The sequence below is a fragment of the Musca domestica genome, unplaced genomic scaffold (genome assembly GCF_030504385.1).
Source record: "Musca domestica strain aabys unplaced genomic scaffold, Musca_domestica.polishedcontigs.V.1.1 46, whole genome shotgun sequence".
Lineage (NCBI taxonomy): Eukaryota > Metazoa > Arthropoda > Insecta > Diptera > Muscidae > Musca > Musca domestica.
The window spans coordinates 815,125-842,452 of NW_026712336.1; the positions used below are offsets into that span (position 1 = coordinate 815,125).

A 27,328-nucleotide genomic window follows, 5' to 3' on the forward strand; every position below is an offset into this window, starting at 1 on the left:
TTAGTCTAGCCATCAGCCTCCTTCATTAAAAGCATTACAGTCTTAAGGCATCTACAATATTTAACATTCGTATCTCCATACGGAAAAAGTCTCTAAATTTTGTTATTCACATCAAACTGAGTCAGACCATCAGCCTCCTTCCTTAAAAGACTTTCACTCTTAAAGCAACTACAATATTTAACGGGCAACTTAAGTTAAAAATTTTCTTCATAAGAGTTTCAGGCCCTTGGTGAGGCAACAACGTTTCATAGGGCAGTTTTTTTAATGTCATTAAAACCATATATTAAATATTACGATTTAAATCGTAGAAATTTCTAATATCTTCGAAATTAAAATCAAATATTAGCTCAAGTCCTTATATTAGGGTATAGTAAAATTTACTGTTTCTTGAATTGAAAAGTGACCTGGGTAACGAAAATATGGAGGGGAAAATGATATGGAAATGTCTTCACTCCATATACTCAGCTGGCTTGGACAGCGAAAAAGGAGATATAGACTTTATATCTACATTCATGACCATAACAACAGCTGATACTATCATTATATGAAAAAATACGCTGCACTTGTTTAATTGTCCTGCCAAACCTACCCAACTCCGTCCAGAGGATCTATGGCTACAGCCCATAAAGGTAGCAGAATTCCTAAACCTGGACATTGAGGAAGAACTAGATTAACAACAGAACGTGTAAAACTGCTACAACAACAACAATCATTATATGAAAAAGGAGAGATCAATTCCGATTAGCATCTTCATACTATTACTATTGCAAATACCAAGGAAAGAATAGAGACTGATGAGTACTTCAAGGAGCTGAAAATCAGGGGCTTAGGACACTAAAAGGAGATAATGGGCTCCCAATAGGAATGTCATTTTTAATGTTGACCATTGTAGGTCTGCGCTGGAAGCTAAGGGTAGACTTCGGGGAGGTACCGAAGCATTATTGGATATGGGAGTGTTAACCTACACCTCTGCTACTACTTTGATACTATCTGTAAGGTATCAAGGTCAATCTGCCGAATATTTTCAAATCGTTCAAAACTTTTTCGTTTTCATAAAATCATGCCATACGGCAGTTGGCTATGGAGTTGGTTAACTTCTCCATCTTCTCCAATCTTCTTCTGATTGTTAAACTTTGCACTTCGCACTCCTTCATCGGCTCTAGTGGTTATCTTGTGATAATTTGGCAACTACACGTCCAAATCATAACTTAGCTAACATACAGAAAGATTATTATAATACTAAACTTCTGTTGATCACGTAACGGATTTTAAATCAGATCTTTAAAATGAAGATATCTTAAATGCCTTATCTAATTCTCAGACTGGTTATGTCAAAAACATTAAACTTATGTTGGGAAGAATCTATTTCCCGTAACGGATTTTAGATCAGATATCACAAATGACCTTACAAAGCTCGCCTACTGATAAAAGACTTCTATTCTTCTATTTAAAGAGAACTTTCCTAAGGGTCAAATTTTATGGAGTATCTCCCGAAATTCTTATGATTGAAGACTCTTTACAGTTAAATTATTGATGGAGAACCCTTTTTTAATTTCGCCCTAAATTCGAACAAATCTTTGAATGAAATTCTGTGAACCGAGAGAAGACTAAAAGAAGATACAAGATGACGGGCAGTATCAAGAAAGAACAAATAAGATCCACCAAGGCGAACTTTTAATACTTTGGAATTTGTAACTTAAAAGTTCATATACCTATGTAACCAGAAACATTAAAGTCGAACCCTGAAATATCAAATTACAGCTGATTTATTTGGGTAATAATTGAAGGACTTTTAAGTTTAGACATGTTTTTTCTATACTCAAAAGATCTTCCACAGATCTTCTATAGTAAGAAATTAATTTCTAGGTCATTTATAGATAGAAAAATAGTTACTTTATAGATAGAAAAATAGATCTTCATCTATAAAAGTCCTAAAAGTCCCTTCTATATATATACTAATCATCTACAGAAAACCGTCTACTACAGAACTATCATCAATAGAAACACCTTAAGCCGTAGATATTAAATAACTAAAATCTAATGAAAATACGGATCCCCGACGACCTTCCATATGTATGATCTACATATTCCAATAGTCTACAGAGGTTCTACCATCTATAGAAACACATTTTTTGGCTTTCATCTAAAGAGATTAAATATCCAAAATCTATCCAAAATCACTCTCCAAAAAGCCATTTCGAGTTTTTCCTAAAACAAATACCTTTCCCTTTATTCACGAAAAAAATCCATGTACTTACCATCCAACGTTATTCGCTCGTCCAAAATTTTAATATGCACGAAATCCTGACACGATTCCTTCCACGAACCATTAAACATGCTATAGAAGTATGGACTTTGCGACAAATAGACTTTGTGCAGATTCCATACTTTACCCAATGCCATAATGGCTATGTCGGAGTTCTTTTGTTCCTTAAACAGGGCCTGATAGATGTATTGCGTTGTGGTCAAAAGTTTCTTTCTGAAAGTAAAAGTAAAATGTCAAATGACCACAAACAAGACATAAATAAACATTTTTGACATACTTTTTGGGGGACTGTGATTCGCTGTTGGACTCTTCGCTGTTTGTTTGAAGTGAATCAATGCTGCGTTTACGTTTGCGACGACCACCCAATATATCGGCAACATTGCTTACCGGTTGAGCTAATTTCACGACTAACTGACCCATGTTGTTCAAGTCTGTGGCGAAGACTGGTTGATTGGTTGTTTGGGGGTATTGCTGTTAGGTGGGTGATGGCAGTCCGAGCTGATAAGTGTGCGCGCCTAAATACCGGCCCAGCTGTTGCTGTTTAAAAACACGCACAGAGAAAAAAGCACACACGCACAATTGCCTTTGCGGTTGGTTTGTTGTTTCTTTCTTTAGGTGTTGCTTAGTCTGTAAAAAAACGAGCGGAAAAAAGAAGAGAGTAAGGATTAAGTAAAGAGAGTGGGTGAGAAAGGTGTAAGAAAATTATATTTAAATTTGATTTATATCTGTTATAACAACTACAATAACTAGGTAGATCAGAGACGCAATAACAACAACGTTATGTTGATAATTATTAAAAAAAAACTCTGTTTTGTTTTCTTATTCTTTAAGTCTGTCTGGGTTACTTATCTTATCTTATTTGCAAAAAATGTGTACTTATAATTCCTTGTGTTATTATTGTTATTGTAAAAAAATATAACACAGTGGTATAGGTATAAACAATAACAACAAATCTTAAAATGGCATGGCGTTAAAGGCGCGAGAGAAAGAGAAACGAAAGTAAGAAATAAAAATCCAAACACTTGTGATGACATACATCTCCAATTTTTTTTAAATATACATTTGTACATATAAACAAATCTATATTATGGAACAACAACGAATAAAACAAGGAAACCAAAAACAAAACATAAACACAATTTTGCGACGATATCATTTAAAAAGTTCATTGCTCGCAAATATACATATTGCACATTAGGTGGGTACGGTTATTATATGTAAGCATTGTTTATTTTTTATAAATAATTTCGAATTTTGGATATTTCAACAGATGGCAAATATTGAGCATTGTTAACATCTGTCATTTAATTATGTCATAAATCAAGACTGTTTTGGAAGAAGAGAGCGAAGGAATTGAAACGAGTATTTGTGAGAACATGAACGTTTTCTATGAGTCTCGGCATGATATAATAACACTGTACAACACAAAAAATAAAAGAAATCCAGCAGGTTATAAAAGCAGAGCTAGAAATAGAAAACACATGTATCGGCTTCTCGTAATTTTCTTTCACATTTTTTAAAAATTTTGGAGTAAGATTCCTTGAAATCCGTTGATTTTAGGTACATAATGTCTTTGCCAATATTGTAGATAAAGAAACATAGACTACTTTGGTTATTTTTTTTTTTGGTCTTTTTGAAAAAAAAGGTATGAAACCCCCTTTGAATGGGATCGTAGCAAGTCCGAAGATTATACACAATCATTTCTCATTAAATTTTTATATAGGTCCTGGAAGACGTCAAACTTCAGACTTCTTATTATGGATCATGCGAGGGTCTTGGTCATTTTTTCTAATCGATTAGGCTGCAGCTTTATATTTTAGTTACTTCTCAGTTTCTTTTTTCAAGATAAAGTAAATTTGTCTCCATTTTTGTGTGGTGTTATTTTTCATATTTTCCAAAATAGCAAATGTGCGATTTTCTAGTGTAATTTTGAAAATAAGGTCGCACGTTTATTTGTTTACTCAAACAATATTTGCACACAGTATTTTTAGTTTTTATCTCAAAAGCAAATATTTGATTTGTTAATGCTACTAATATGTATAACAATAAAAATTCGTACTTTTCGAGATTAAAGCTATACAATTCGTTGAAGGGTAATTTTCATATGTGTTTCAGAAAGTGTGAGAGAGAAGAATTATTCGCTTTTGATATCTTACATATTTTTATAAAATATTTTACGGACTATTATATCAGTTGCTTTTAGAGTAGTTGCCTTACGCCCAATTTACTATAGATTTATCTGTTTGTTTTCCTTCAGTAAATGTCCAGCAGGTTCATTCTGAGAGAGGATGGTAGCTTTCTTCTCTTTTGCGAGAAAACTGTAAAAAAATAAACAAAGGGAATTTTGGCAAAAATTTCCAAGGAATCAGCTGATTTGTCAAAACGAAACAATTTGTCCGCCATAAAAAAATGAAGAATGAAAATTAATATGTAAAAAAGCTGTAAGTTCGTCAGGGTCGATCTTTGAATGCCCTCCACCATTTGGAACGATTTTGGCAATTTTCAAAAAAATCCGTTAAAAATTCTGTTAAAATCTTTAAAAATACCGAATGTAGCCGTTATATTAGGGTCTATACGACGACGTGGACCTGCATAGGCAATTTTCTGTCATAGGCTATAGTATCCATTACGAACTTCAAACACCAAATTTGAAACAATTCCGGTGGATAATGTAGCTAAAATCTGTAAGATACCTTTATATTGGGGCTATACGAAGACGTCGACCTGACAATTTTCTCTCATAGGCTGTAGTATCCATTGCGAACTTCAAATACCAAATTTGAAACATTTCCGGTGAATAATGTCGCTTAAATCACAAAAATACCAAAAAAGGGAGGTACCATTACATGGGGGCTATACCAAAACGTGGGCCCACATGACCCATTTTCAATACCAATACCAAAAGTCCTGCAGACATAATACACTTTTGAGTAAAATTTTATCAACCTACTTCATTTCGTTCGGAAGCTAGAGTGATTTCCACAGAGGGACAACCGGACAGACATCGCTAAATCTCGCCCGGACAGGGCGCAAAATGCATACAAATAATTATGGCCAGTGTGGGCGATCTACTTTGAGGCGGTGGCAATCTTTGTTGCCTCTGTCAAATGTTGCGTTCATGAAAATATTAAAAGCTTATTCAAGAGTAAAAGGACTGTCAACGTTTCTCCCTAAGACTTCTCATTACTGTAGAACGTTTGGGAACTTTACGACTTCCAGTGATTATTGCAAATTTAGGGCAAACGGACACACATTGTGTTTAATTACTCTTTACCTATCCATATTTATATGGATAAATTTATTTAAGCATTTTTTTATTTTTTTTTTTTTTTTTTTGGAGACTCGGATGTTTTTCAATACAAAACAAATTAAATTCGTGAAAAGGTGAACTAAAAATAGAAAAGGAGCTTTAAATGTAATTTTTAAATAAAGAGAAGTTTAAATACTTATAGTTTTATTACCCAAAAGAACTCCTAATCTTAGATCCTGAAATTAATTTGTAATAAATAATTAAATAATTGAAGATTAATTCTGAAATAAAACCACACTTGTGGTTCAGTTCATTTAAAAGAAACCACAATCAAAACAAAAACTTTGATTTGCAATCGAACCCAAATTTGTATCGTTTCCTTTGTTAAATATACTGTCAAACCCTGCCAGACAGAAGCTTAAGACAATAAATACAAAGACCTAAAATGGTAAAGACTAGACAAAATGCATTCTGAGCAAATGGTTTGTGGCTATACTACCTTGAATAACAGCTCATGGCATAGGCATGTTAATATAAAAAAACACAATTATAGGAAAGAATGACAAATAAAAGTTTGGATAATCCAAAATATTGGTTTCAAAATTCTATTCAATATACCTTCCCAAATAATTGCATATGGCCTTAGCGGTTGAAATTGCTTAACATTTGTAACTATGTTGTTACGATATCATAACAACAGAGGCCTTTTTCACAGGGTTGCCATATTTTACTCTGTCTTGTCCTATCTTTATACTTCTATGTCTTTGATAAATAATTTTTTTACAAGTTTGTCACCTAGGCCTGTTTGTGTCATTCAATTTATTTTGATTTTTTGAGTTGTTAACAATTAAACCGAGTATGTGTCTGCAATACAAAATTATAATTTGAATGCTCTTCAAAACATCAATGGAATTACACAAGTCATACAGCACACATACATATATGTATGTGTACATAATAAAGAGCGTACAATCACAACAAACAACAACATTAAAGCAACAAATTTTCGAAATGACCTTGACACAATCACCCTCATTTTTTTATGTTATTGTTCGAAAAAAAAACAGAAACTTGTTCGATCTGAGGCTTGTTTGTAAACAAAGCATTACAAAATTATAAAAATAAACGAAAAAAAAATGAAAGAATGGATTATATTCTATGTATAAGAGTGTGAGTTATGATCGTATATGATATATTTCATTTTTTAATGGGCATGATTGTTCAAAAATTATGTGATAATTTCAATTGTATTATGAGCTGCTTCCCGGGGTTTAACATTGTTAGAAATCTTGGGATATGCGAATTTTGAATAGAATCTACAAATCAGTCCTTCAAGTCCTTAAGATCTTATGACAGAACTTAAATATTTTCTATTTTTTATAAAACATCTTAAAGAGTATCTTCGTGTAAAAGACCCCAGGTTTATAATCGTTTATTTTGAATAGACTTAACACCTGAATTTAACATGAATATATTTGATAAAAATATTCAATATTATTTCCAGCTTTCCATTGATCTTCGTATATATGCAAGTGGGCGCTATAAAGACTACTAGTTTCACATCCAGCATTTGATTACAATTTACAACCACATATACATACATGCAATCACAAAATGCATACCAATAATTATGGCCTGTGTGGGCGATCTACATTGTGACGCCGGCGGTCTTTGTTGTCTCCGTTCGTATTTTGCGTTCATGAAAATAGGGAAAGTTTATGACCCGGTTTTCTGGGATGAAAAATGTGGGAGGAGTTTGTTGAGAAATTTTATTTGAATAAACATTACATCCCACTTCATTTGAGAAAAAAGTTGGCCAATTAAAAAAGTTATCTAATCGCTGCAATCAGTTTTCTTGACCATTCTCTATATTTCAGTATTTTTGAATAACTAAATAATATTAAGCCCAATAAAACACATTCTCGAATTAAAACTTTTTCAGGAAGTATGCAGCTAATTTCAAATATATATCATGGTAACTTGGAACTTGGTCTACAAGCGTGGCAGCTGGTCTGATTTTATAAATAAACTAGCAAGAGCCCGCTACTACGACATGGAAAAAACAATTTTGATATGTTCAAACAGTTCGTTTTAGGCTTTTTTTGCACTCAAAATACAAAATTTATTCAATTGGATGAAATTTTTTTGATCAAAACTTCATGCATCATAGTAAATTTTCAGACTTTTAAGAATTTTCATATTATTCAAGTTTTTTTCTTTTTGAAAAGAATAATTGGAAAATTTTTAAGTTTTATTTTTATAGTATTCAAAATCTTTCATTTTAAAGTTAACCTAGGATGGTAAAATCATTGCAAAATGGACACACATCCATTTTTTGTCCACAGCTATTTTAACGTCTCCATGTGTAAACCCTAAAAACCAACAGTGACCTCAATATAAAATTTCAGTTCAATCCCTTAACTCAACACCAAATTCATTAACATTTAGTACGCATATCCAAAGCAATCAACATCTCTCCATCTTAGACACCAACAGTGATGCAAAATTAGTACCATTTAGTACTTTTTTAAACCATTTTAATACACATTCCTATATCCATTAGCAATTTTAGTACTATTTACTACTTTTCTAATTGTGTTGGCATTTTTGTTTGCGATAACATAGTATTTTGTTGTTGCAAAATGGTCAGGCTAAATCCCATTTGTTTTTATAAAAACAACGTTTATCTAACATTTTAGAATCTTATCTCTATTCCTTCACTCAATACCAAATATAGTATAATTCAGTATTTTTCGAACAATTATAGTACACATTTTCAAAACCACTTCCATCAGTGACTCTCATTCCAAATGCACTCCGTTTGACCAATACCAAGTATTTTGGGTCGCCTAAAAGTATGCTACAAAAGACTTAAATACATTAAGTTAAAAAGTCGCTTTACAGATGACTCTAACATAATGTGTGATTACACATTGTATGGCCATTCCAAATGGCTAAAATAGTCATGTAGTAGTTTTGTCAGATCTTTTTTCTCCCTTTTGATACGCAAGATGTAAATTTTGCTGAACAAATTGCTGTAATTAATTCGGCACTCAATTGTTCTTTTCTTTTCGCAAAAGTCGAATTTTAGACTTTTCTTGTTTCGATTTAAAATCGATATCGCGTCTCAAAATCAACTGAAGTTTTAGAATTCTTTATATCTTTTATTATTTTTATTATCACAAGATCTGGTGTAAAGATGGAATATATCGGTCCACTCCTTCTGGTACCTCCCCGCAAAATTTTTAATAATTATGAAGCTCATAAAACGCTAAATTAAAATCCGATTCCTTTCAGACTTGATACATCTCAATATTTCTATCAACACAAGATTTGTTATAAAGATGGTAGAAATCGGACCATTCCTTCTGATACCTCAAAGTTTTGAAGAACCAAAACGAGGATAAAATCTGAAATAAGAATCCGATCCTTTTAATATTTCACACATCCCATTATTTCTAATAACTCAATATCTGCTGTGAAGATGGGATATATCGGTCCACCCCTTCTAGTACCTACCCACCCACAAAGGGTCAAAATTTTGAATATTTATGAAGCTTAATAAAACGTGAAATTAAAATCCGATTCCATTCAGACTTGGTACATCTCAATATTTCTATCAACACAAGATTTTTTATAAAGATGGTAGAGATCGAACCATTCCTTCTGGTACCTCCCCCACAAAGTGTCAAAGTTTTGAATAACCAAAACGTTTATAAAATCCGAAATATGCATAAGATCCTCTTTATATTTCACACATACACACATTTTTGCTAACACAAGATCTGTTGTGAAGATGGGATACATCGGCCCTCTCCTTCTGGTACCTCCCCCACAAAGGCTCAAAATTTTGAATAACCAAAACGAGCATAAAATCTGAAATAAGCATCCGGTTCTCTTTAAATTTCACACATTCCATTATTTCTACTAACACAACATCTGCTGTAAAGATGGGTTATATCGGTCCATTCCTTCTCGTACTTCCCCCACAAAGGGTCATAAGTTTGAACATCCGTGAAGCTCATAAAATGCGAAATTTACGTTCGATTTACATTCAGACTTGACACATCTCAATATTTCTATCAATGTAAAAAGGATGGTAGAGATTGGACTATTTCTTCTGGAACCTCTCCCACAAAGGGTCAAAGTTTTGAATAACCAAAACGAGCATAAAATCGAAATAAGCGTCCGGTTTTCTTCAAATTTCACACATCTCATATTCCCTCCCTGATGTGAACCTCCTGACCCACAAAAAGTAAAAAAATGTAATTTACAATTATTCGCAAGAAATTGAAAGTAAATGATCGATTTTCTTTACATTTTGCAGGTTCCAATATTTTCATTGATCCACTATATTAACATGTGCGACGCACATTTCAACATTCTCTAAAAATTATCACATATCTGATATCAAGTGATATAGACCAAATATGGCACATTGTAATATTTATTTCAGACATATATCATCAGAAAGGAGTTGGATAATATTTGCCAACTCCTACGGAACCTCCCCCATAAAAGTCTCAACATGATGAATAATAAATACGAATGCCAAAATATGTTTAAATAAACGGGCAGTAGCTGAGGGTATACATCCGTCGGCAAAAACCGACTGAGACTTTTTAACTTATTAATAGGTAAAATCCTATTTGATTTGAGTTTAACGGAAATATTTGAAATGTTTGCCTATGTTACGTGTTATCTGAGGAATTTGTCATCGATTAATATTTCTTTGAAACTCCATTGTTCTTTTGGTAGACAAAAATGATGTCATTTGGTGTCTAATCTTTAAGGAATTTTGTTTGCCAAAAAAAAAAAATCATTAGATGCAAGTCATTCGGAAATTGGATGGCCATAACTCTTCTTGGTGGGAAACATGCATGCGAACATTTCGAAGAATATGTCTATGTGGCAGCAGCATTGATGAATTATAAATATTTCAAATTTCTTTAAGTTGGCCGGCCATAAATGCGATTTTGAGAAATATTTATTTTATTTTAATTGTCTTGTCAAATTGCGCCTCTGAAGCCAGTGATCACTTTACTAATGTCTTTTTAAATATAAATACTCCCATTAAACCAAAAAAAAATCTTCAAAAATAAAAAACAAACGACAATTTATTTATAAACATTAAGTTTTGCATGTTTCGATGGCACAATGACATCATAAACTTTGCTTTGTTCGAGTTTCTTGGGTGAGATATGTATTTTTAAAAAGAGCAACAAAAACAACGCTGCGAGATCAAAATAATCGTTTTTTTTTATTTTTAAACTCTCAGTAATAATACACACCGCGTTGGTGTGTGATTCTTTCTCGGATATTGACTTAGTAAAGTGATATGAGGCGGCATACCTGCCTACTTGCCTGCATCCAAGTCAACAGCTGACAGCAGCCCATACTACACACACATGTGTGACAGGCATTGTGTGAACTTATCAAGAGTTTTACATTTATAATACCGTGAAATGTTACACTAAATTCCATGCATCAGATAGGGGTTAGGAAATTCAATCTGAACATATTAAATGCTTGAATTATTACAATTTATGGTTTGCTTCACGATTTATGTCAAGGTGTCAGAAGGTCTTTCATATCCAGAAATATGTTATGGATTTGATTGATTTGACTTGAAGAAATTGTATTGAATTTCTTCAATTCATTGGAGTCTTTATGTCTCTTCCTTAGATACAAGAAAATCTACAGGACATCTTTTTCTATGGGGAGAAATACAAAAATGGGAGCCATACCAAAACGGAACCTCTATAGAAAACTTTATACTTCAAGGATTGTCATCTACCAAATCTTCTGAAATACCAAACAATTTCGTAGGTGAATTTGACTAGGATTTTTCAAAATACCGAAATACCGAGTTGGGTATCGTTATATGAGGGCTATACAAAAACGTGGAACTATATGCAGGGTGAGATAGAAACCAGTAAAGAAAGTCTTAAATTCGGACGGGCCAACTTTATGATACCCTACACCAGTTTGCTAAATTAGTAGAGCTCCGCATAAGAATTATAATTATAATTTAAAGTTCAAAGGACTAAAAATGCCGAAGCATTTGTACTTTTTAAATTCGGACTTGTATTACCCATTTGGTGCACAATTAATCTGAAATCGGATAAAGATATATTGGAGCCATATCCAAATCGGAACCGATCTCGATAAAATTTGGCAAACATATTTCTAAGCTGTATTTGATATATTTCCCTGAAAATTGTTGTTACGGAGTGCATATTACGGTTGTGGGTACAAACATAACAAATCGGATGAACAGTAGATATGGGAGCTATAGCTATATCTGAACCGATCTTTACCAAATTTGACATACTAGCTTGTAGGCTCGTAAGTGCCAAATTCCATACCATTTGGACAAATATTACACGTTTGGTGCACAATTAAAGGTAAATCGGACGAAGTTCTATATGGGAGCTATATCCAAATCTGAACCGATCTCAATAAAATTTTTCAAATGTATTTCTGAGCTGTATTTGATATATTTTCCCAAATATTGTTGTTACAGAGTGCATATTACGGCTGCGGAGCTATAGCTGGGAGCTATAGCTATATCTGAATGGATTTCGATCAATTTTGGCATACTTATTTTCAAGCTTAATTTGGTTGTTTGTACAAAATTCCATACAATTCAGGTTGATATTACACGTTTGGTGCACAATAAAAACAAATCGGACGAAGATATATATGGGAGCTATATCTAAATTGGGTGGCGCATGCTGAGTGCGATGGTGCTGAATCCTGTTGGAATGTCCAAGGTCTGCGGCCAAAATATTTGCGTGCCCAAGGCTTTAATATACCCTCTAGAATATTTCCGCTATAATATTCGGCATTTATTCTGATGCCACGGTCGATTAATACGAGCGGAAAATGACCATCGTTTGTTATGGCGGCCCAAACCATCACCATGGCTGGCGATAGAGTTCTGGTGTCCAACCGAAGATGCACATTTTCAGCTGACCTCTTTGGCAAGTAAACATGATCATTTTGTTTGTTACAAACTACTGGACAACGAATGTTTTCTCATCGAAGAAAACCAAATTCGGCAGTTCACCACTTTCGGCCAAGCGAAGCAAATTTTTAGCTCTTTTGAGTCTATTTTAACCCCGAGCTCATTTTTCAATATTTGCCGAATGGAATATTGCGATATGGTCAGCTCACGAGCCATTTTCGGCCACTGCGACGCGGGTTTCGATGTTTTTTTTTTTTTTTTTTCTGCTGATGTTGCTGTTTTCTTCCGTCCACTTCCTTGACGTCGGGCTAAGCTACCAGTATCACGGCAACGAGCGATGTTGCGAGACACAACAGATTTGTTCACATTTAAATGCTTTACGATAGCCACTTGTGGTTTTCCAGCCAAATATAAAGAAATCGAACTATCACGCTGTGATTCCATCACGAATACCTATTTTTCTGGAGAATTTACACCAAAATGCTTTTGTACGTTTGTAAACAGTATAATAAGCTGTCACAGGAATAATTTTAACAGCTGTCGGATGAGTGGCTTAGAAATGACAGCAGTCTGAAGTTGGTTGCAGTTTTTTCATTTCACCCTGTATACAATGTTCCGCTACCGGAGCTAGAACCCATTGTGACGTATAAATACCAATTTTTAGACTTATCCGTGCAAAAATGTGGCAAAAATCATCAAAATGCAGAGGTACAGTTTGTATTGCGGCTATACCAAAACGTGGACCGACATATCTCATTTTCAATACCAACCATCCCAGACACAATACAATTGTTCTGCCAAATTTTGAAACTCTACGTCAAATAATGTGGGCTATAGTGAGATTCCAATAGACAGACGGATATCGTTAAATCGACATAGAATTTTATCATGAATATATATATATATATGTTATGGGGATGTTACAAACGGAATGACAAAGTTAATATACCTCAATGTGGAAGGTATAAATTTATGGGAAAATATATATTTTTTGTTCGTTTCCCCCCCTTCCCATCAATTATTTACATCTCTCTCACTCTCTCTCGTTCTTTATACATGTTAACAACTTGTTGAAGCCATCATCATTATCTAACCCACTCCATTATTAAATGCCGTTTCTGATTTTAATTATATCCCACTGTTAGGCCTAGGCCTACATGGTTGATAATCGTCATAACTATGATCTTTATTTAATTGAATTACACGGTTTGTAGCCGGTACTACTGAGCGTATGAGTCAGTCGCTTATTCGCATTAACTCATGGAGAGTAGAGTTTGTTTACAAATGCTAGCAATTAATTTTCTACAATTTATATTCGAGAGAGCGACACGATAATGATGTTGTCAATTGTTGATAATGACGTTGGCGATGATGATGTCATATTTTACATGCAGAGATACAATAGAAGAAAAGTGTGTCAATACAAGGAAATAATTAAAAGTATGTAGAAAAATAGGGAAAATGTATACAAATTTCAAATATATATAAAGTATTTATGAAGACAACGACTTTTAAGGGTTTCCTATTAAGAAATACCATGGGCCATATCGGTTGACGTTTTCGTATAGTGGTATTTGAAGGTCATCATTTAAATGGTAGTTTTCGGTTTTTTTTTAATTTTCAAGTTCAGCTTAGCTTCTTTTTACTTGTTATATATTATGAACACAGAGTTCAAACACTTTTGACAAAAAAGCAAATCAACGGACAATTAATGTTGTTGATATAATTTCAAGGACATTTGGTACTATCAAATCAAACTAAATCAGCAGTAATTTAACATTTCAGTTGGGTGTATTTCCACCTTGTATTTCAACTAAATCAGCTGTAATTTCATATTCTCAGTGGATAAATTTACTTTTACTTCACTTTTATATCCCCGATATAAAATCATCTTTAATTTTTGGGATTTTGGAGGGTTTTGCACAATTTTAAACCAAAATCAGCTATAATTTAATATAAAAAAATATCAATGAATTCAATGAAGGTAAGATTTTTGGTTCTGTACCCACATAAAACTCCCTTCTGATTTTTTGTTTGTGTTCATTTTCGATCACAAATTGGAATTTTTGAATTCCGATGGGTCTATTAAGTCCTCTCAAGCCGTAAGCCAAGTTTTAACCCAGCATAGTTTTTACTCCTTAAATTTTCCAAGCATACTTTGTTGACAAAACTGTAGCCTTAAGGTACTTAAAGTAGACTGGAATAGGAATATTTGATAAAATGTCAAGAAATGGTGCAATTTTGTTACATTGGCACTTTTTCTTAAAGTTCAAAATAGTACAGACTTCAATTCCAAACATTTTCGGAAACAATAGTCTCTTTGACTATCCCAAATATTTTAATTATATCCACAATTATTGTCCGCCTGAAATAGATAAATAATGTCATAAAAATCCTTCTCTTTTTTACTAATCAATATTTTGGTAATATCCCTGTTTATTGTACACATTGTGCCCGCATTCAATTTTTGAAAATTCGAAAAATCAACTTGTTTTTTTTTCTTTTGGACCTCTTTAAGTCATGAAAAATTCAAAAAAATCCTGAAATTTTTGAAATCCACTGTTAATGTCTTCGGACTCTTATAAAAATCACCGAATCACCCCCATTACCCATGCTAAAATCTAGAAATATTCACGTTAACTTATCTAAAAAATGTGTATCAACTTTGGTCTATGTCAGATGTCTTGAAAAATTCCACATTTATAGTCCCATTTGGGCTGCAACAAAATTTTTTTAAAAATTCACGTTTATTGTCTTTTTTGGTTCCACGTAGAGAATTTTGAAAAATCTTTCTTATACAGCTTCTAAAAATCTTGAAAAGTCCACAGTTAATGTCCAGTTTGGGTCAACCTTATATTTTGAAAATCGTTAGGTATTCTGTTCCATTTGCTTCCCCCGAAAATACCCCGCTTAATTGTTCTTTTTTATTCCTCATATGTTGTAAACAGAACCGGATGCTTATTTCGGATTTTATGATCGTTTGGGTTATTCAAAACTTTGACCCTTTGTGGGGAAAATGCCAGAATGAGTGGAACGATATATTCCATCTTCACACCAGACCTTGGGTTAATAAAAATATTGTGATGTGGAGACTATCGGACACTTACATCACATTTTATAAGAGTTATAATTATTCAAAATGTTGATCATTCGTGGGGGAGGTACTTGATGGAGTGGACCGATATTTTCCATTTTCTCTTTCTGTGCAAAAAATATATTTTTTGAAAATTTCGACGTTTTGTGGTGGAGGTACCAGAAGGAGTGTACCGATATCTACCAGGAGTGTACCATCTTAACACCAAACCTTCGGTTAATATAAATATCGGGATGTGTGAAATTTGAAGACAATCGGACGCCTACATCACATTTAATAAGAGTTGTAATTATTCAAAATGTTGACCCTTTGTGGCGGAGGTACTTGATGGGGTGAACCGATATTATCCAATTTCGCACCTGACCTAGCACTGACGCAAATATTAGGATTTGCAATGTCAAAGCAAAATTGGATTATAACTTGTTTTTCTGTGCAGTAAATTATTTTCTTCAAAAAAGTTGACATTTTGTTGGGGAGGTACCAGAAGTAGTGGATCGATACTGTCCATCTCCGATCTCGATCTAAGTTTGACAAAATTTTTACGATTTACCAAGTTTGGACAAAATCGGATACTCCCTTCGAGAGTTATCGTGCGCACCAGCCAGACAGACAGTCGGGCCGACATCGCCAGATCGACTCCAAATGTCCTCAAACGGATTTGGTCAAAGAAGACCTAGGGTCTAAAACCGATATTTCGATGTGGCACGCTTCGGCCGTATTAAATGATATATACCCTCTCTAGCTATATGGCTGAAGGTATAACTAGCTATACAGGGTGAGATGAAAAAACTGCGACCAAGACTGCTTTAGACTGCTGTCATTTTAAGCCACTCGTCCGACAGCTGTTAAAATTATTCAAGTGACAGCTCATTTTATTGTTTACAAAAGTACAAAAACATTTTGGTGAGAATTTTTAAGAAAAAAAGTTATTTGTGATGGAATTCAAGCGTGATTGTGGGTTTTATTTATATTTGGCTGGAAAACCACAAGTGGCTATCGTTAGAGCACTCCAGCATTTAAATGTGAATAAATCTTTTGTGTCTCCAGCAGTTTGAAAACAAACAAAATGATCGTGTTTACTTGCCAAAGAGGTCAGCTGAAAATGTGCACCCTCGGTTGGCCACCAGAACTCAAGAGCCGGCCATGTTGATGGTGTATTAATCGACCGAGGTGGCATCAGAATAAATGCCGAAAATTATCGCGAAAATATTAAAGCCTTGGGCACGCATTTTGCACATTTTGGCCGCAGACTGTGGACATTCCAACAGAACTCAGCACGCCACCCAAGAATGAGGTTCCTCGCTTCATTTCCAGCGCACAATGACCAGCAAAATCTCCGAATACCAATTTTTGCATATTGCCTTAGCGGTTTAAATCAGTTAACATTGGTAACTATGTTGTTATGATATCGTAACAACAGAGGCATTTTTACAGGGTTGCCATATTTTATTTTTGTCTTGTCCTATCTTTACACTTCTATGTCTTTGGTTTGTGTCTAGAAAATATAAAGTAACAGCTCATGACAGACGAATGTTAATATAAAAACCACAATTACAGAAACAATTGACAAATAAAAGTTTTGAAAATCCAAAAGAAAGTGGTTTCAAAATCCTATTCCATAAACCTTTCCAAAAATGTGCACATAGCCTTAGCGGTTTAAATCAGTTAACATTGGTAACTATATTGTTATGATATCATAACAACAGAGGTATTTTCACAGGGTTGCCATATTTTTACTCTGTCTTGTCCTATCTTTATACTTCTATGTCTTTGATGGACAATATTCCATTCATCGGTCCATTACTTTAAATAATCGAACAGGTACTTATATACACACTATATTGCATAATGATATATTATGTAACATATAATACACTACTTACGCCTTAAATAATCTATTTAATTTTTACTCTAAAAATTTTGCGTAGCGCCTAAAAATAAGCTATAAAAAGGTTAAATATAAATGTGAAAAAAGTATCTTTACATATGACTCTAACATGGTGTGTAAACTGGCCTTTAGTTCATCCAACATTTAGCCAACTGCCTAACAATAGCTTTTATCAGCGGTGCTCAAAACCATGTTCTAGAACATGAACAGAAAAAAGAGATAATTTAAGAGAAAATTAAAATTCTGTTTTTCTTTATATTTTACGGTTCTATTTAATTGTTTTTAAACACGAATGTTTGCCAAAATAATTTATAAAAGAAATGGATAAAAAATATTTGTATAAATAATGACTTAACACTGTTTTGTTCCTGATTTAAATAAGCGAAGAGACTGAAAAGAGATATTTCTTCTTGAGCACCGCTGCTTTTATCAAACATATGTTTAAGATCAGTGCCAAGCCAAACTCCCCTCTCTGGCTCTCTCTCTCTCTATCTCTTTCTGTCTCTCTGAAATCTATAATCATCTTAATCTGAAAAGCAAATATTTGAAAAAAAAACTATTTAATCTTATTATAAGCATATCTCAATATTTGCATTTGAATGGAACTCCAGGCACGTTTAACACAAAACTTTCATATTTCAAGTCGTCATACATAATTAAATTTGTGAAAAAAAAAATCATTCCCTTTGTTTGTTCACAATATTGACAATTCATTATCATGTTCGATTGTGATTATGGGTTTCTTTCAACGCAAATTAATCAGGCTTTACCTTATAATGTCACGGAGAAGGAGAGATGAAGAAAAAAATAATTTGTTTACATTTTTAGTTTTTTTTTTTTTTAAACAAATGTTGCCTAAACGTGTAAACAAATTCACGTGTAAATTAATTTAATGAATTTCTTGATATAAAGTGGTAAGGGATGGATATTTCTGATGACCTTGCTTACAATACCTTTGGAAGCAAAATATCTATAATGAACATATTTCTTTTGTTTCCCAAAAAATTTATGGTTTTTCGGTGTATTCCTTTTGTAATTTTTCCTGCCTGCCATTTAATTTATTACGAACGATTCTCGATTAATGTGTTTATTTCTGTAATAATGAAGTCAGAACTATTAAGGCATTTGGCAGCGAGTTTCTTAGCCAACGACTTCTGCTAAACATTTTTTTTTCATGGCCATCAAAAAATGAATGGTGGCCTACATAATTTTTGATGTGGAATGAGATTATGTGGGAGGTAAGGGGGGTTGGTTGCCACAAATTTGTTTTCCCCCAAAGTAGGTCAGTGTTATGTATACAATAAAAGGCGACAGCAGTAGACATATCAGCAACTGGAAGAACATATCACCTAGATATGTATGTATGAGGTAACTTATAGTCGGGTAAAGGTAAACACAGAGAGTTACAATTTTCAAATCAATGCCACATAAGATAAGAGAGCGTTGCGGTAGTTCCGTTTTACTTTAAGGTGAACCATAAATGACGATAATTAATTGATTTTGGGGGGTTGTTAAATGGGAAAATGACAGGTTTATTTATCAAACTATCTGGGAGTTCAATATTACACGTATTGAACTGAAATGGTGTTTCGTAATGGAGCAGAATTTATCAAAGGAAATTTTTGATAAAAAAATTCAAATAATACGACAATCGGCGACGAACACAGAAATGCTTTTCAAAACGACAACGGAGCAAAAAAAATGTCAGAAAAATTAAAATAGGCTAGGACTATGGAACGAGGCCGATTCTGAAATTTTTTACGGCATGCGTTTCTGTGTTCATCGCTGAGCCAGTCAACACATCATGTTAGAGTCACATGTAAAGTGACTTTCCCCACATTTATAATTAGAAGTTCATGGCATACTTTTAGGCGCTCGACATAATGTTTAGACGTTTTATCTAAATACATATATAAACCAGTAAAAAAAGTCTCAAAGTCGGGCGGGGCCGACTTTATGATACCCTACACCTCTTTGCTAATTTAGTAGAGCTGCGCACAACAATTAAAAGTTTTTATGGGAGAATTCAATCATACACGCTATGATTATAATTTTAATTTAAAGTTCAAAGGACTAAATATGCCGAAGCATTTGTATCTTTTAAATTCGGACTTGTATTGCCCATTTGGTGCAAAATTAATTTGAAATCCGATAAAGATATATATGGGAGGTATATCCAAATCTGAATATCGTTGTTGCGGAGTGCATATTACGGTTGTGGTTAACAAATATAACAAATCGGATGAACAGTATATATGGAAGCTATAGCTATATCTGAACCGATCTTCACCAAATTTGACATACAAGCTTTTAGACTCAATTCGGTCGTAAGTGCCAAATTTCCTCCAATTGGGGCAAATATTAGATGTTTGGTGCACAAAAAAAAAGTAAATCGGACGAAGTTATATTTGGGAGCTATATTCAAATCTGAACCGATCTTGATACAATTTAGCAAATGTATTTCTGAGTTGTATTTGATATATTTCCCCAAATATTGTTGTTGCAGGTTGCATATTACGGCTGCGGAGGACAAAAATAACAAATCGGATGAACAATATATATGGGAGCTATAGCTATATCTGAACCGATTTCGATTAAATTTGGCATACTTATTTTCAGGTCCAATCTGATCGTACGTGCAAAATTTCATACTATTCGGATGGATATTACACATTTTTGGTGCACAATAAAAGGAAAATCGGACGAAGATATATATGGGAGCTATATCTAAATTTTGACCGATTATCTCCGATTTCAATAGGGTTCGTCCTTGGGCCAAACAAATGATTTGTGCAAAATTTCATCTGGATAGGGCAATAAATGCAAACTGTACTTTGTTTACAAAAATACATGGACAGACGGACGGACATGCATAAATAGAATCAGAATGTGATTCTATGCAGATCATCAAAAGGAACTATGGGTCTATCTCGTTTCCTTTTGCCTGTTACGAACAAATGTACAAAGACATAATACCCTGACCACCTTGTGGTGTAGGGTATAAAGACTGACTGAGGATCATCGCCCAGATGAAACGTGTGATAAGGCTAGTTTTTTTTGGAAATTCGAACTTAAAGGGTACGAAAAGTACTAAAATGTACTAAAAATTGAAAAATTTGTATTCGACAAACGGAATGAAAAAGAATTCTGAAATTTAGAATGGGAGTCACTGATGGAGTGAAGGATAGGTGTACCGAAGGGATTTGGAAACTCGAACTTTAAGGTTATGAAAAGTGCTAAAATGGTACAAAACTTCTAAAATGGTAAAATTTGGAGTTATGGAAGCTGGAATTTTGAAATGACATATTGGGGTTCCTGTTGACGGCAACTTTGTGATAAAGAGGTGATTTTGGAAATGAGTACTACAAATGCACGAAAACTACTGAATAATCCTACATTTGGTACAATTTGGTATTGGGTTAACAGACAGTGCTTGAAATCTGAAATTTAGTATTAGAGTTGCTTTTCATGTGCAGCCTGGACATATGGAGGTGGTTTCGGAAATGTGTACTATAATTGTACGAAAAATACTAAATGGTACTAAATTTGGTATTGGGTGAAGGGATGGGGTTGGAATCCTTAAATTTGATATTGGGGTCAATGTTGGTATCTAGAATTGAGATATAAAGGTGATTTTAGAAATGTGTACCATAATTGTACGAAAAGCACTAAATGGTACTAAAGTTGGTAGTGGATGAAGGAATAAAAGCTGAACTCCTGGAATTTGATATTGAGGTCTCTGTCGGTTTCTGGGATGGAGATTTAAAATTTTAAGGGGAACTTTTCGCTGACGAAGTAGCGGACACTTGCTAATATGAATGCATTTATAATATTGAACAAGTTTTTCAAGCTCGAGGTCTAATTCTATTAATATTAGAAAGAAGAAAGATCGAATAAATTATAAAAACAAGTCAAAGAGCTGTAAGTTCGGCCGGGCCGAACTTTGAATACCCTCCACCATTTAAAACAAATTTGGCAATTTAAAAAAAAAATAAAATAAATAAAATTCGTTAAAAATTCTGTTAAAATCTAAAAAATGCCGAATGTAGCCGTTATATTAGGGCCTAAACGACGATATGGACCTACATAGACAATTTTTGTCACAAGCCATTATAATATTCAAATGCGAAACTAGAAAAAAAATCGGTGAACAATGTCGCTAAAATCATCAAAATAGCGAAAATCGGGAGTTACCGTGATATGGAGGCTATACGAAAACGTGGACCTGCACAGGCAATTTTCTGTCATAGGCTGTAGTATCCATTACGAACTTCAAATACCAAATTTAAAACAATTCAGGTGAATAATGTCACTAAAATCATCAAAATACCGAATATCGGGAGGTTCCGTTATATGGGGGCTATACGAAGGCGTTGATCTGCATGGACAAATTTCTGTCATAGGCTGTAGTATTCATTACGAACTTCAAATACCAAATTTGAAACATTTCCGGTGAATAATGTCGCTTAAATCACCAAAATACCGAAAATAGGGAGGTGCCATTATATGGGGACTATACCAAAACCTGGATGTAGGTCCTTTTTCGATACCAAAAGTCCTGCAGACTAATATCCATTTGAGGAAAATTTGATCAACCTACTTCATTTTGTTCGGAAGCTAGACTGATTTCCACAGACGGATAGACGGTCATCACTATTTCGACATAGAATTTTATGCTGATTAAGAATATATGTACTTTGTGTCTTTGGGTCTAAAATGTATATTTCGAGGTGTTTCAAACGGAATAACAAACTTAATATACCTCCCCCCCACCCCCTTAGTATGGAGGAGGGTATAAAAATAATTGAATGCATTTATAGTATAGGTATAATGTTAAATATTATATAGTATAGCGTTTTAAGTTTAAATTGTCGGAAGCGCTTAAAAGTATGCTGTAAAAATGTGAATTTTTAAGTATTGCATAAATTGGCAGTTCACACATCATGTACAAGTCATATGTAAATATATTTTTGGAAAAACTAATTTCTAAAGGTCATTTCTACATGGACAACGTGGGAATGCATTTTCTTAAAGATTATAGTCCGAAAAGCCTCATTGTTAATTTTATTATTCATTTTTAATCTCCCTCCCTATGTATATTCAAATTTTCAAGCCACCATATGATATAACACAAACCAAAACATCTCATTTCCATATAGAAAAAATATCAACAATTTAAATATTCAACACATGTCGCCGTCTTGCCATTTGTTGACAAAAAAAACGCCAAACCCCTTTTTCATTCACATAAATACATATTTATGAAAGAAAAAACAAAATGAATTTTGTTTTTGTATTTATCGATCGGTTGATCCATATCAATATCAAAAACCAAAAATCGAACACTATTCAAGCAATACAAATTAGCTGGTGTGCTTTTTCGTGCGGGAGATATGCTTGTAGCGAAACGCGAATAGATCGTTTAACACCTCAATGTTGTGGCGATGAATACTTTGACATTGCGATTTGGTTGATTTGAGGAGGCATCATTTCATGAATTCTTTTATTTACTGTGTGTTTTTCTGGCGTCTTGCCGCTCAAGAAAATGAAAGTGGTTTGTTGGGTCGGTTTTTTTACGTTTCAAAGTTTTCTTTATTCGTTTAAACTGAAACTGCAAACAAGTTTGATTGTTTGAAAATCAAAAATGTAAGCAAGGCACACACACATTAATTTAGAAACAATTATTTGCATTTTATTATAATTTTAGATATTTGTCGCAGTTTGAAATAGCTTCTGGACGTGAGAGTGTATCATATTTTATTTTTGGATATTTCAAGTTCGCATATATTTTTCCTCAAAAATCAAAAATCCATATTTCTGTCCTGTGTAAAGTCTTGAGAAAATTTATATTTTTTGTTTTTTATAGGAGATTCTTAAAAACTCCAAAAAATAGGGCTTACATTTGTTTTTGAACACTTTTGAAATTAAAAATAAACATTCACTTTTATTTTCCTTTACTAAGTCTTCCTTTTTATCGTGGATTTCTCAAAGATTTTTTGGTTGACCCAAAAATACTAGATAACTCTCTTTTTTGAACCCAGTCGATTGATCTACCGTTTGGCGGAGACTGTTCAACCACCAGCAATAAGCTATTATGTCAACTGCTTCAAAAAATCTCTTATCGAAGAAGCTTGAGGAAGATGTTGTTGGGTATCTAAGGCCATCTGGCCATTAATCTCGAGAAGAAGAAGAACCAGCTCCCTATCAAAAAAGCTTTAGATGCAGTCAATCATGACACACTGTTCGAAAACACTAAGCGCACCGCCCTTCGGCCAAGTTTGAAATGTTGGATAGTAAACCACATGTATGGACGCCAGTCGCACGGGGAATTCAGAAACAAGAAGTCGAGCATCCGTAGAGTAAAACAGGGAGTTCCCCAAGGCAGGGTGATATCTCGCAACTGTTTAAACTCTGCCTTTCTGACATTCCACGCCCTCCAGATGGCAAAGAGATCATAACGTACTCAGGTAATTGTACGCTCGTGGCGTCCGGACCCATCATTGATGACATTTACGATCGGTTTTCCACTGCGAGGAATACGCAGACATCCGCAACTAAATCGACGGCCCCAACCGGTGGACCTAACCGGTAAAGGTTGCGTCCTTTTTTAGACTGGACTTAGAGGAATCAGAACGAACACAGCAGTATGTGCTGCTACAACAACAGCTAACTATACTCCCTCTCTCTCTCCCTCTCTCTGTCTCTAAAAACCCTTCCTTCTATTTCTCTATCTCTCCTAACACCAACAACTTTATTCTTCCTAGGATGAACACAATGGACCAAAGATGTCCGAGTGAAGCAACTGCCGACTCCACTGAATCAGCGCATCCTTAAACCGAACCAAAAATCTACCTTGCTCACGTTTTTTATCCACATTGAACCGTTTTGTACCCTCAAGAAATCTTTAAGTATTCTACAGGGTGAGATAAAAAATTGCAACAAAATGAAACGCCATATTTTTTACATTTTTTTTTTTTAATTTTATTGAATGAAAGCAAAAAATGTCGGAAATAGTATCAAATTTAAGAATTAGTTTAGATTTGTTCGAATTGGTCACCTTTGGCACGAATTATGGCTTTCAAACGGCCAATGAAACCGTCACACGCCGCCTGAATGTTGCTCTTCGGTATTTTGGCCCCAACCTTGCTTTCCAAAATACTCCAGACACAATAGTCCAACGGATTGGTATCCGGAAATTTGTTGGCCATTATGCGAGGAACCTCATTTTCTAACCATTCTTGGGTGGCGCGTGCTGAGTGCGATGGTACTGAGTCCTGTTGGAATGTCCAAGGTCTGCGGTCAAAATATTTGCGTGCCAAAGGCTTTAATACACCCTCCAGAATATTTTCGCGATAATATTCGGCATTTATTCTAATGTCAACGTCGATTAATACGAGCGGAGAGCCACGTCCGGCCAAGCGAAACAACTCTTTAGCTCTTTTGAGTCTATTTTCTTTCTTTTGCGGTGTAAGTTCTTGCACTTTTTGGAATTTCAATGGCTTTACCACGAGCTCATTTTTCAATATTTGCGTATGGAATATTGCGATATGTTCAGCTCACGAGCCATTTTTCGGCTACTGCGACGCGAGTTTCGATAGTCGCTTCTTTACTTTTCGAACCATTTCTGCTGATGTTGCTGTTTTCTTCTGTCCATTTCCTTGACGTCAGGTACGCTACCAGTATCACGGTAACGAGCGATGGTACGAGACACAAAAGATTTTTTCACATTTAAATGCTGAAATGCTCTGACGATAGCCACTTGTGGTTTTCCATCCAAATATAAATAAATCACACTATCACGCTTGTATTCCATCACGAATAAATTTTTTTCTGGAAAATTCTCACCAAAATGCTTCTGTACGCTTGCAAACAATATAATGAACTGTCACTGGAATAATTTTAACAGCTGTCGGACGAGTGGCTTAGAAATTATAGCAGTCTGAAGTTGATTGCAGTTGTTTCATCTCACCCTGCACTTTGGAGAAAAATCTTTAAATAGTCCCTGTTCAATACAACCTTTGGGCCTCAAAAACATTTTTTTTAAACCCACGTTAGTTGTAATCTTTGGGTCCACCAATTAAACTTCCACAATTATAGTTTATTACATTTAAAAATCCACGATTATTTTCTTTTTCCTTTGGAGCCCTTCCAGAATCATTTAAAAAAATATTTAAAAAAAAATCCTGATTTTTGTTCCCTAATTGTACTTTTTTAGGTTCTCTTTTGTAGTTGTTAAAAAATCCTCCGTTATTTCAACCTCAGATTCTTTTTCTCGTTTATTCCAATCTTCATCATTACTACCCACTTTGAATACACAAAAGTTCTATTGATTCATAATTTGTTCTTAACAAATTCTTTTCAATGCCATTTAAATTCAAAGCTCATACTCCAATGCTCTTCAATTACGATTGTTTACCTTCTTAACTGATTGTTCGTTCTCCTTTCCTCATATGTCACACTTATTACCGAAAAAACGTTAATTGAAATTTAATGAATTTCAAAGCAAAATAACTTTAAGTAGCCGTTTTTGTTTTAAACAAAAATAACTCCTTCAGGCCAAGATGACGTCATGCCAGTTATGGTAGTAGAATTTACCCAACTCTGGGCAAATATGGCAAACAAAACCATAACATACATAGACAAAAAAAAACAACCAAAACAAAACAAAAGCCGCCAATTTAAAGTCGTCATCGTCGTCGGTATTTGTTGTTTTTCTCAGTTTTTGGTAGTAAAAAAGAAAAACTGGTTTATTTCTTTTGGTTAAATGAAAACTTTAATGCGATGCAGTCAACACACAACATGCAGTCGAGAGAATGAGAGGGTGAGAGCGAGGAGTTTTCCACAATAGTACAACAGCAACATATTAAGAAAACGCTTGTATTTCTTTTAGTTTGTATCTTTGTATTGGTTACATATTGTGGTCTCCTCTGTTGTTGAGGTATTACATTACGTCATTTAATGTATTTAAACGACGACTTGGCGGGTTTGGACATGGTTATAGCTATGCATTTGAACAATTATCACGAGACGTTAAACAATGGGGCAAACATCGCAACACACCAAACAACACCAACGAAACTAACATCTCCTCCCCCTCCCCCTCATCAGCTTTATATTTTCATTGCCGATGAATGAATGAGCAAACGAATGAAGTAATTGCGTTGTTATGGTGTTGAAGAATTCTTCTGTTTCAGATGCCATCTTCAAGTCAAATTCATGGTATGTTGGCCAACACCATTTGAGGTGGGTAAGAAGCAATTAGTGTTGCCTCATGGAGAAATGTTTGTAATTGTCTCAAGGAGAACTTGTGACAAATATGGAACAATTAACAAACCGGTGATTCAAGGTTGAAATCTAGAAAGGGGGCTTCAGTTCATTTGTAGTTGACACAAATACGAGATTCGTATCAGCAGAAAAATTGAAGAAGGTTTTCTATGGTTATGTGTTTCAGAAAGATCCAATGCCAGAAGAAAATCTGCAGGATTAGGAACATTGGCTAGGAAAATGGTTAGAAAAATATCTTACCAGGTCTTCATTCACCCTACCATCTTCTATATTCGTAGTTTTCAAAAAAAAAAAAATGGAATAAATTGATATTTGGCAATCTCTCTCTCTCTCTCTCCCCTCTGGGATATCTGGTAATCTCTGTTTAAATAGTTGGCCAACATTATTTCAATTGTTTACAAAAATGTTTTGAACCAAAATAAACTCTTCAAAACACTTAAAAAAACTTCGTGACATTGAAATTTAATTACGAACGGGGGCTTTAAGCGCTACAACACAAAAAATGCTGCAATAACAAGAGTTAAATGGTCGTTTGAACATTTTTTTGAAGTCCATAGTAATTTGGGAACGTAATT

The 27,328-nt window shown here is 34.2% G+C and overlaps 1 protein-coding gene across 1 annotated transcript in view; it reads right to left on the bottom strand.

Moving 5' to 3' along the window:
- The window catches only part of LOC101887761 (protein germ cell-less), a 44,661-nt gene that overhangs the window by 8,395 nt on the left and 8,938 nt on the right, over window positions 1–27,328 (bottom strand). The window contains exons 2-3 of the mRNA XM_059127573.1: window positions 2,544–2,893; window positions 2,259–2,479 (exon numbers count right to left, since the gene is read on the bottom strand). Of these exons, the coding sequence (XP_058983556.1) occupies window positions 2,259–2,479; window positions 2,544–2,686 (364 nt within the window). The 5' untranslated portion in view covers window positions 2,687–2,893. The remainder of the gene's footprint in view (window positions 1–2,258; window positions 2,480–2,543; window positions 2,894–27,328) is intronic.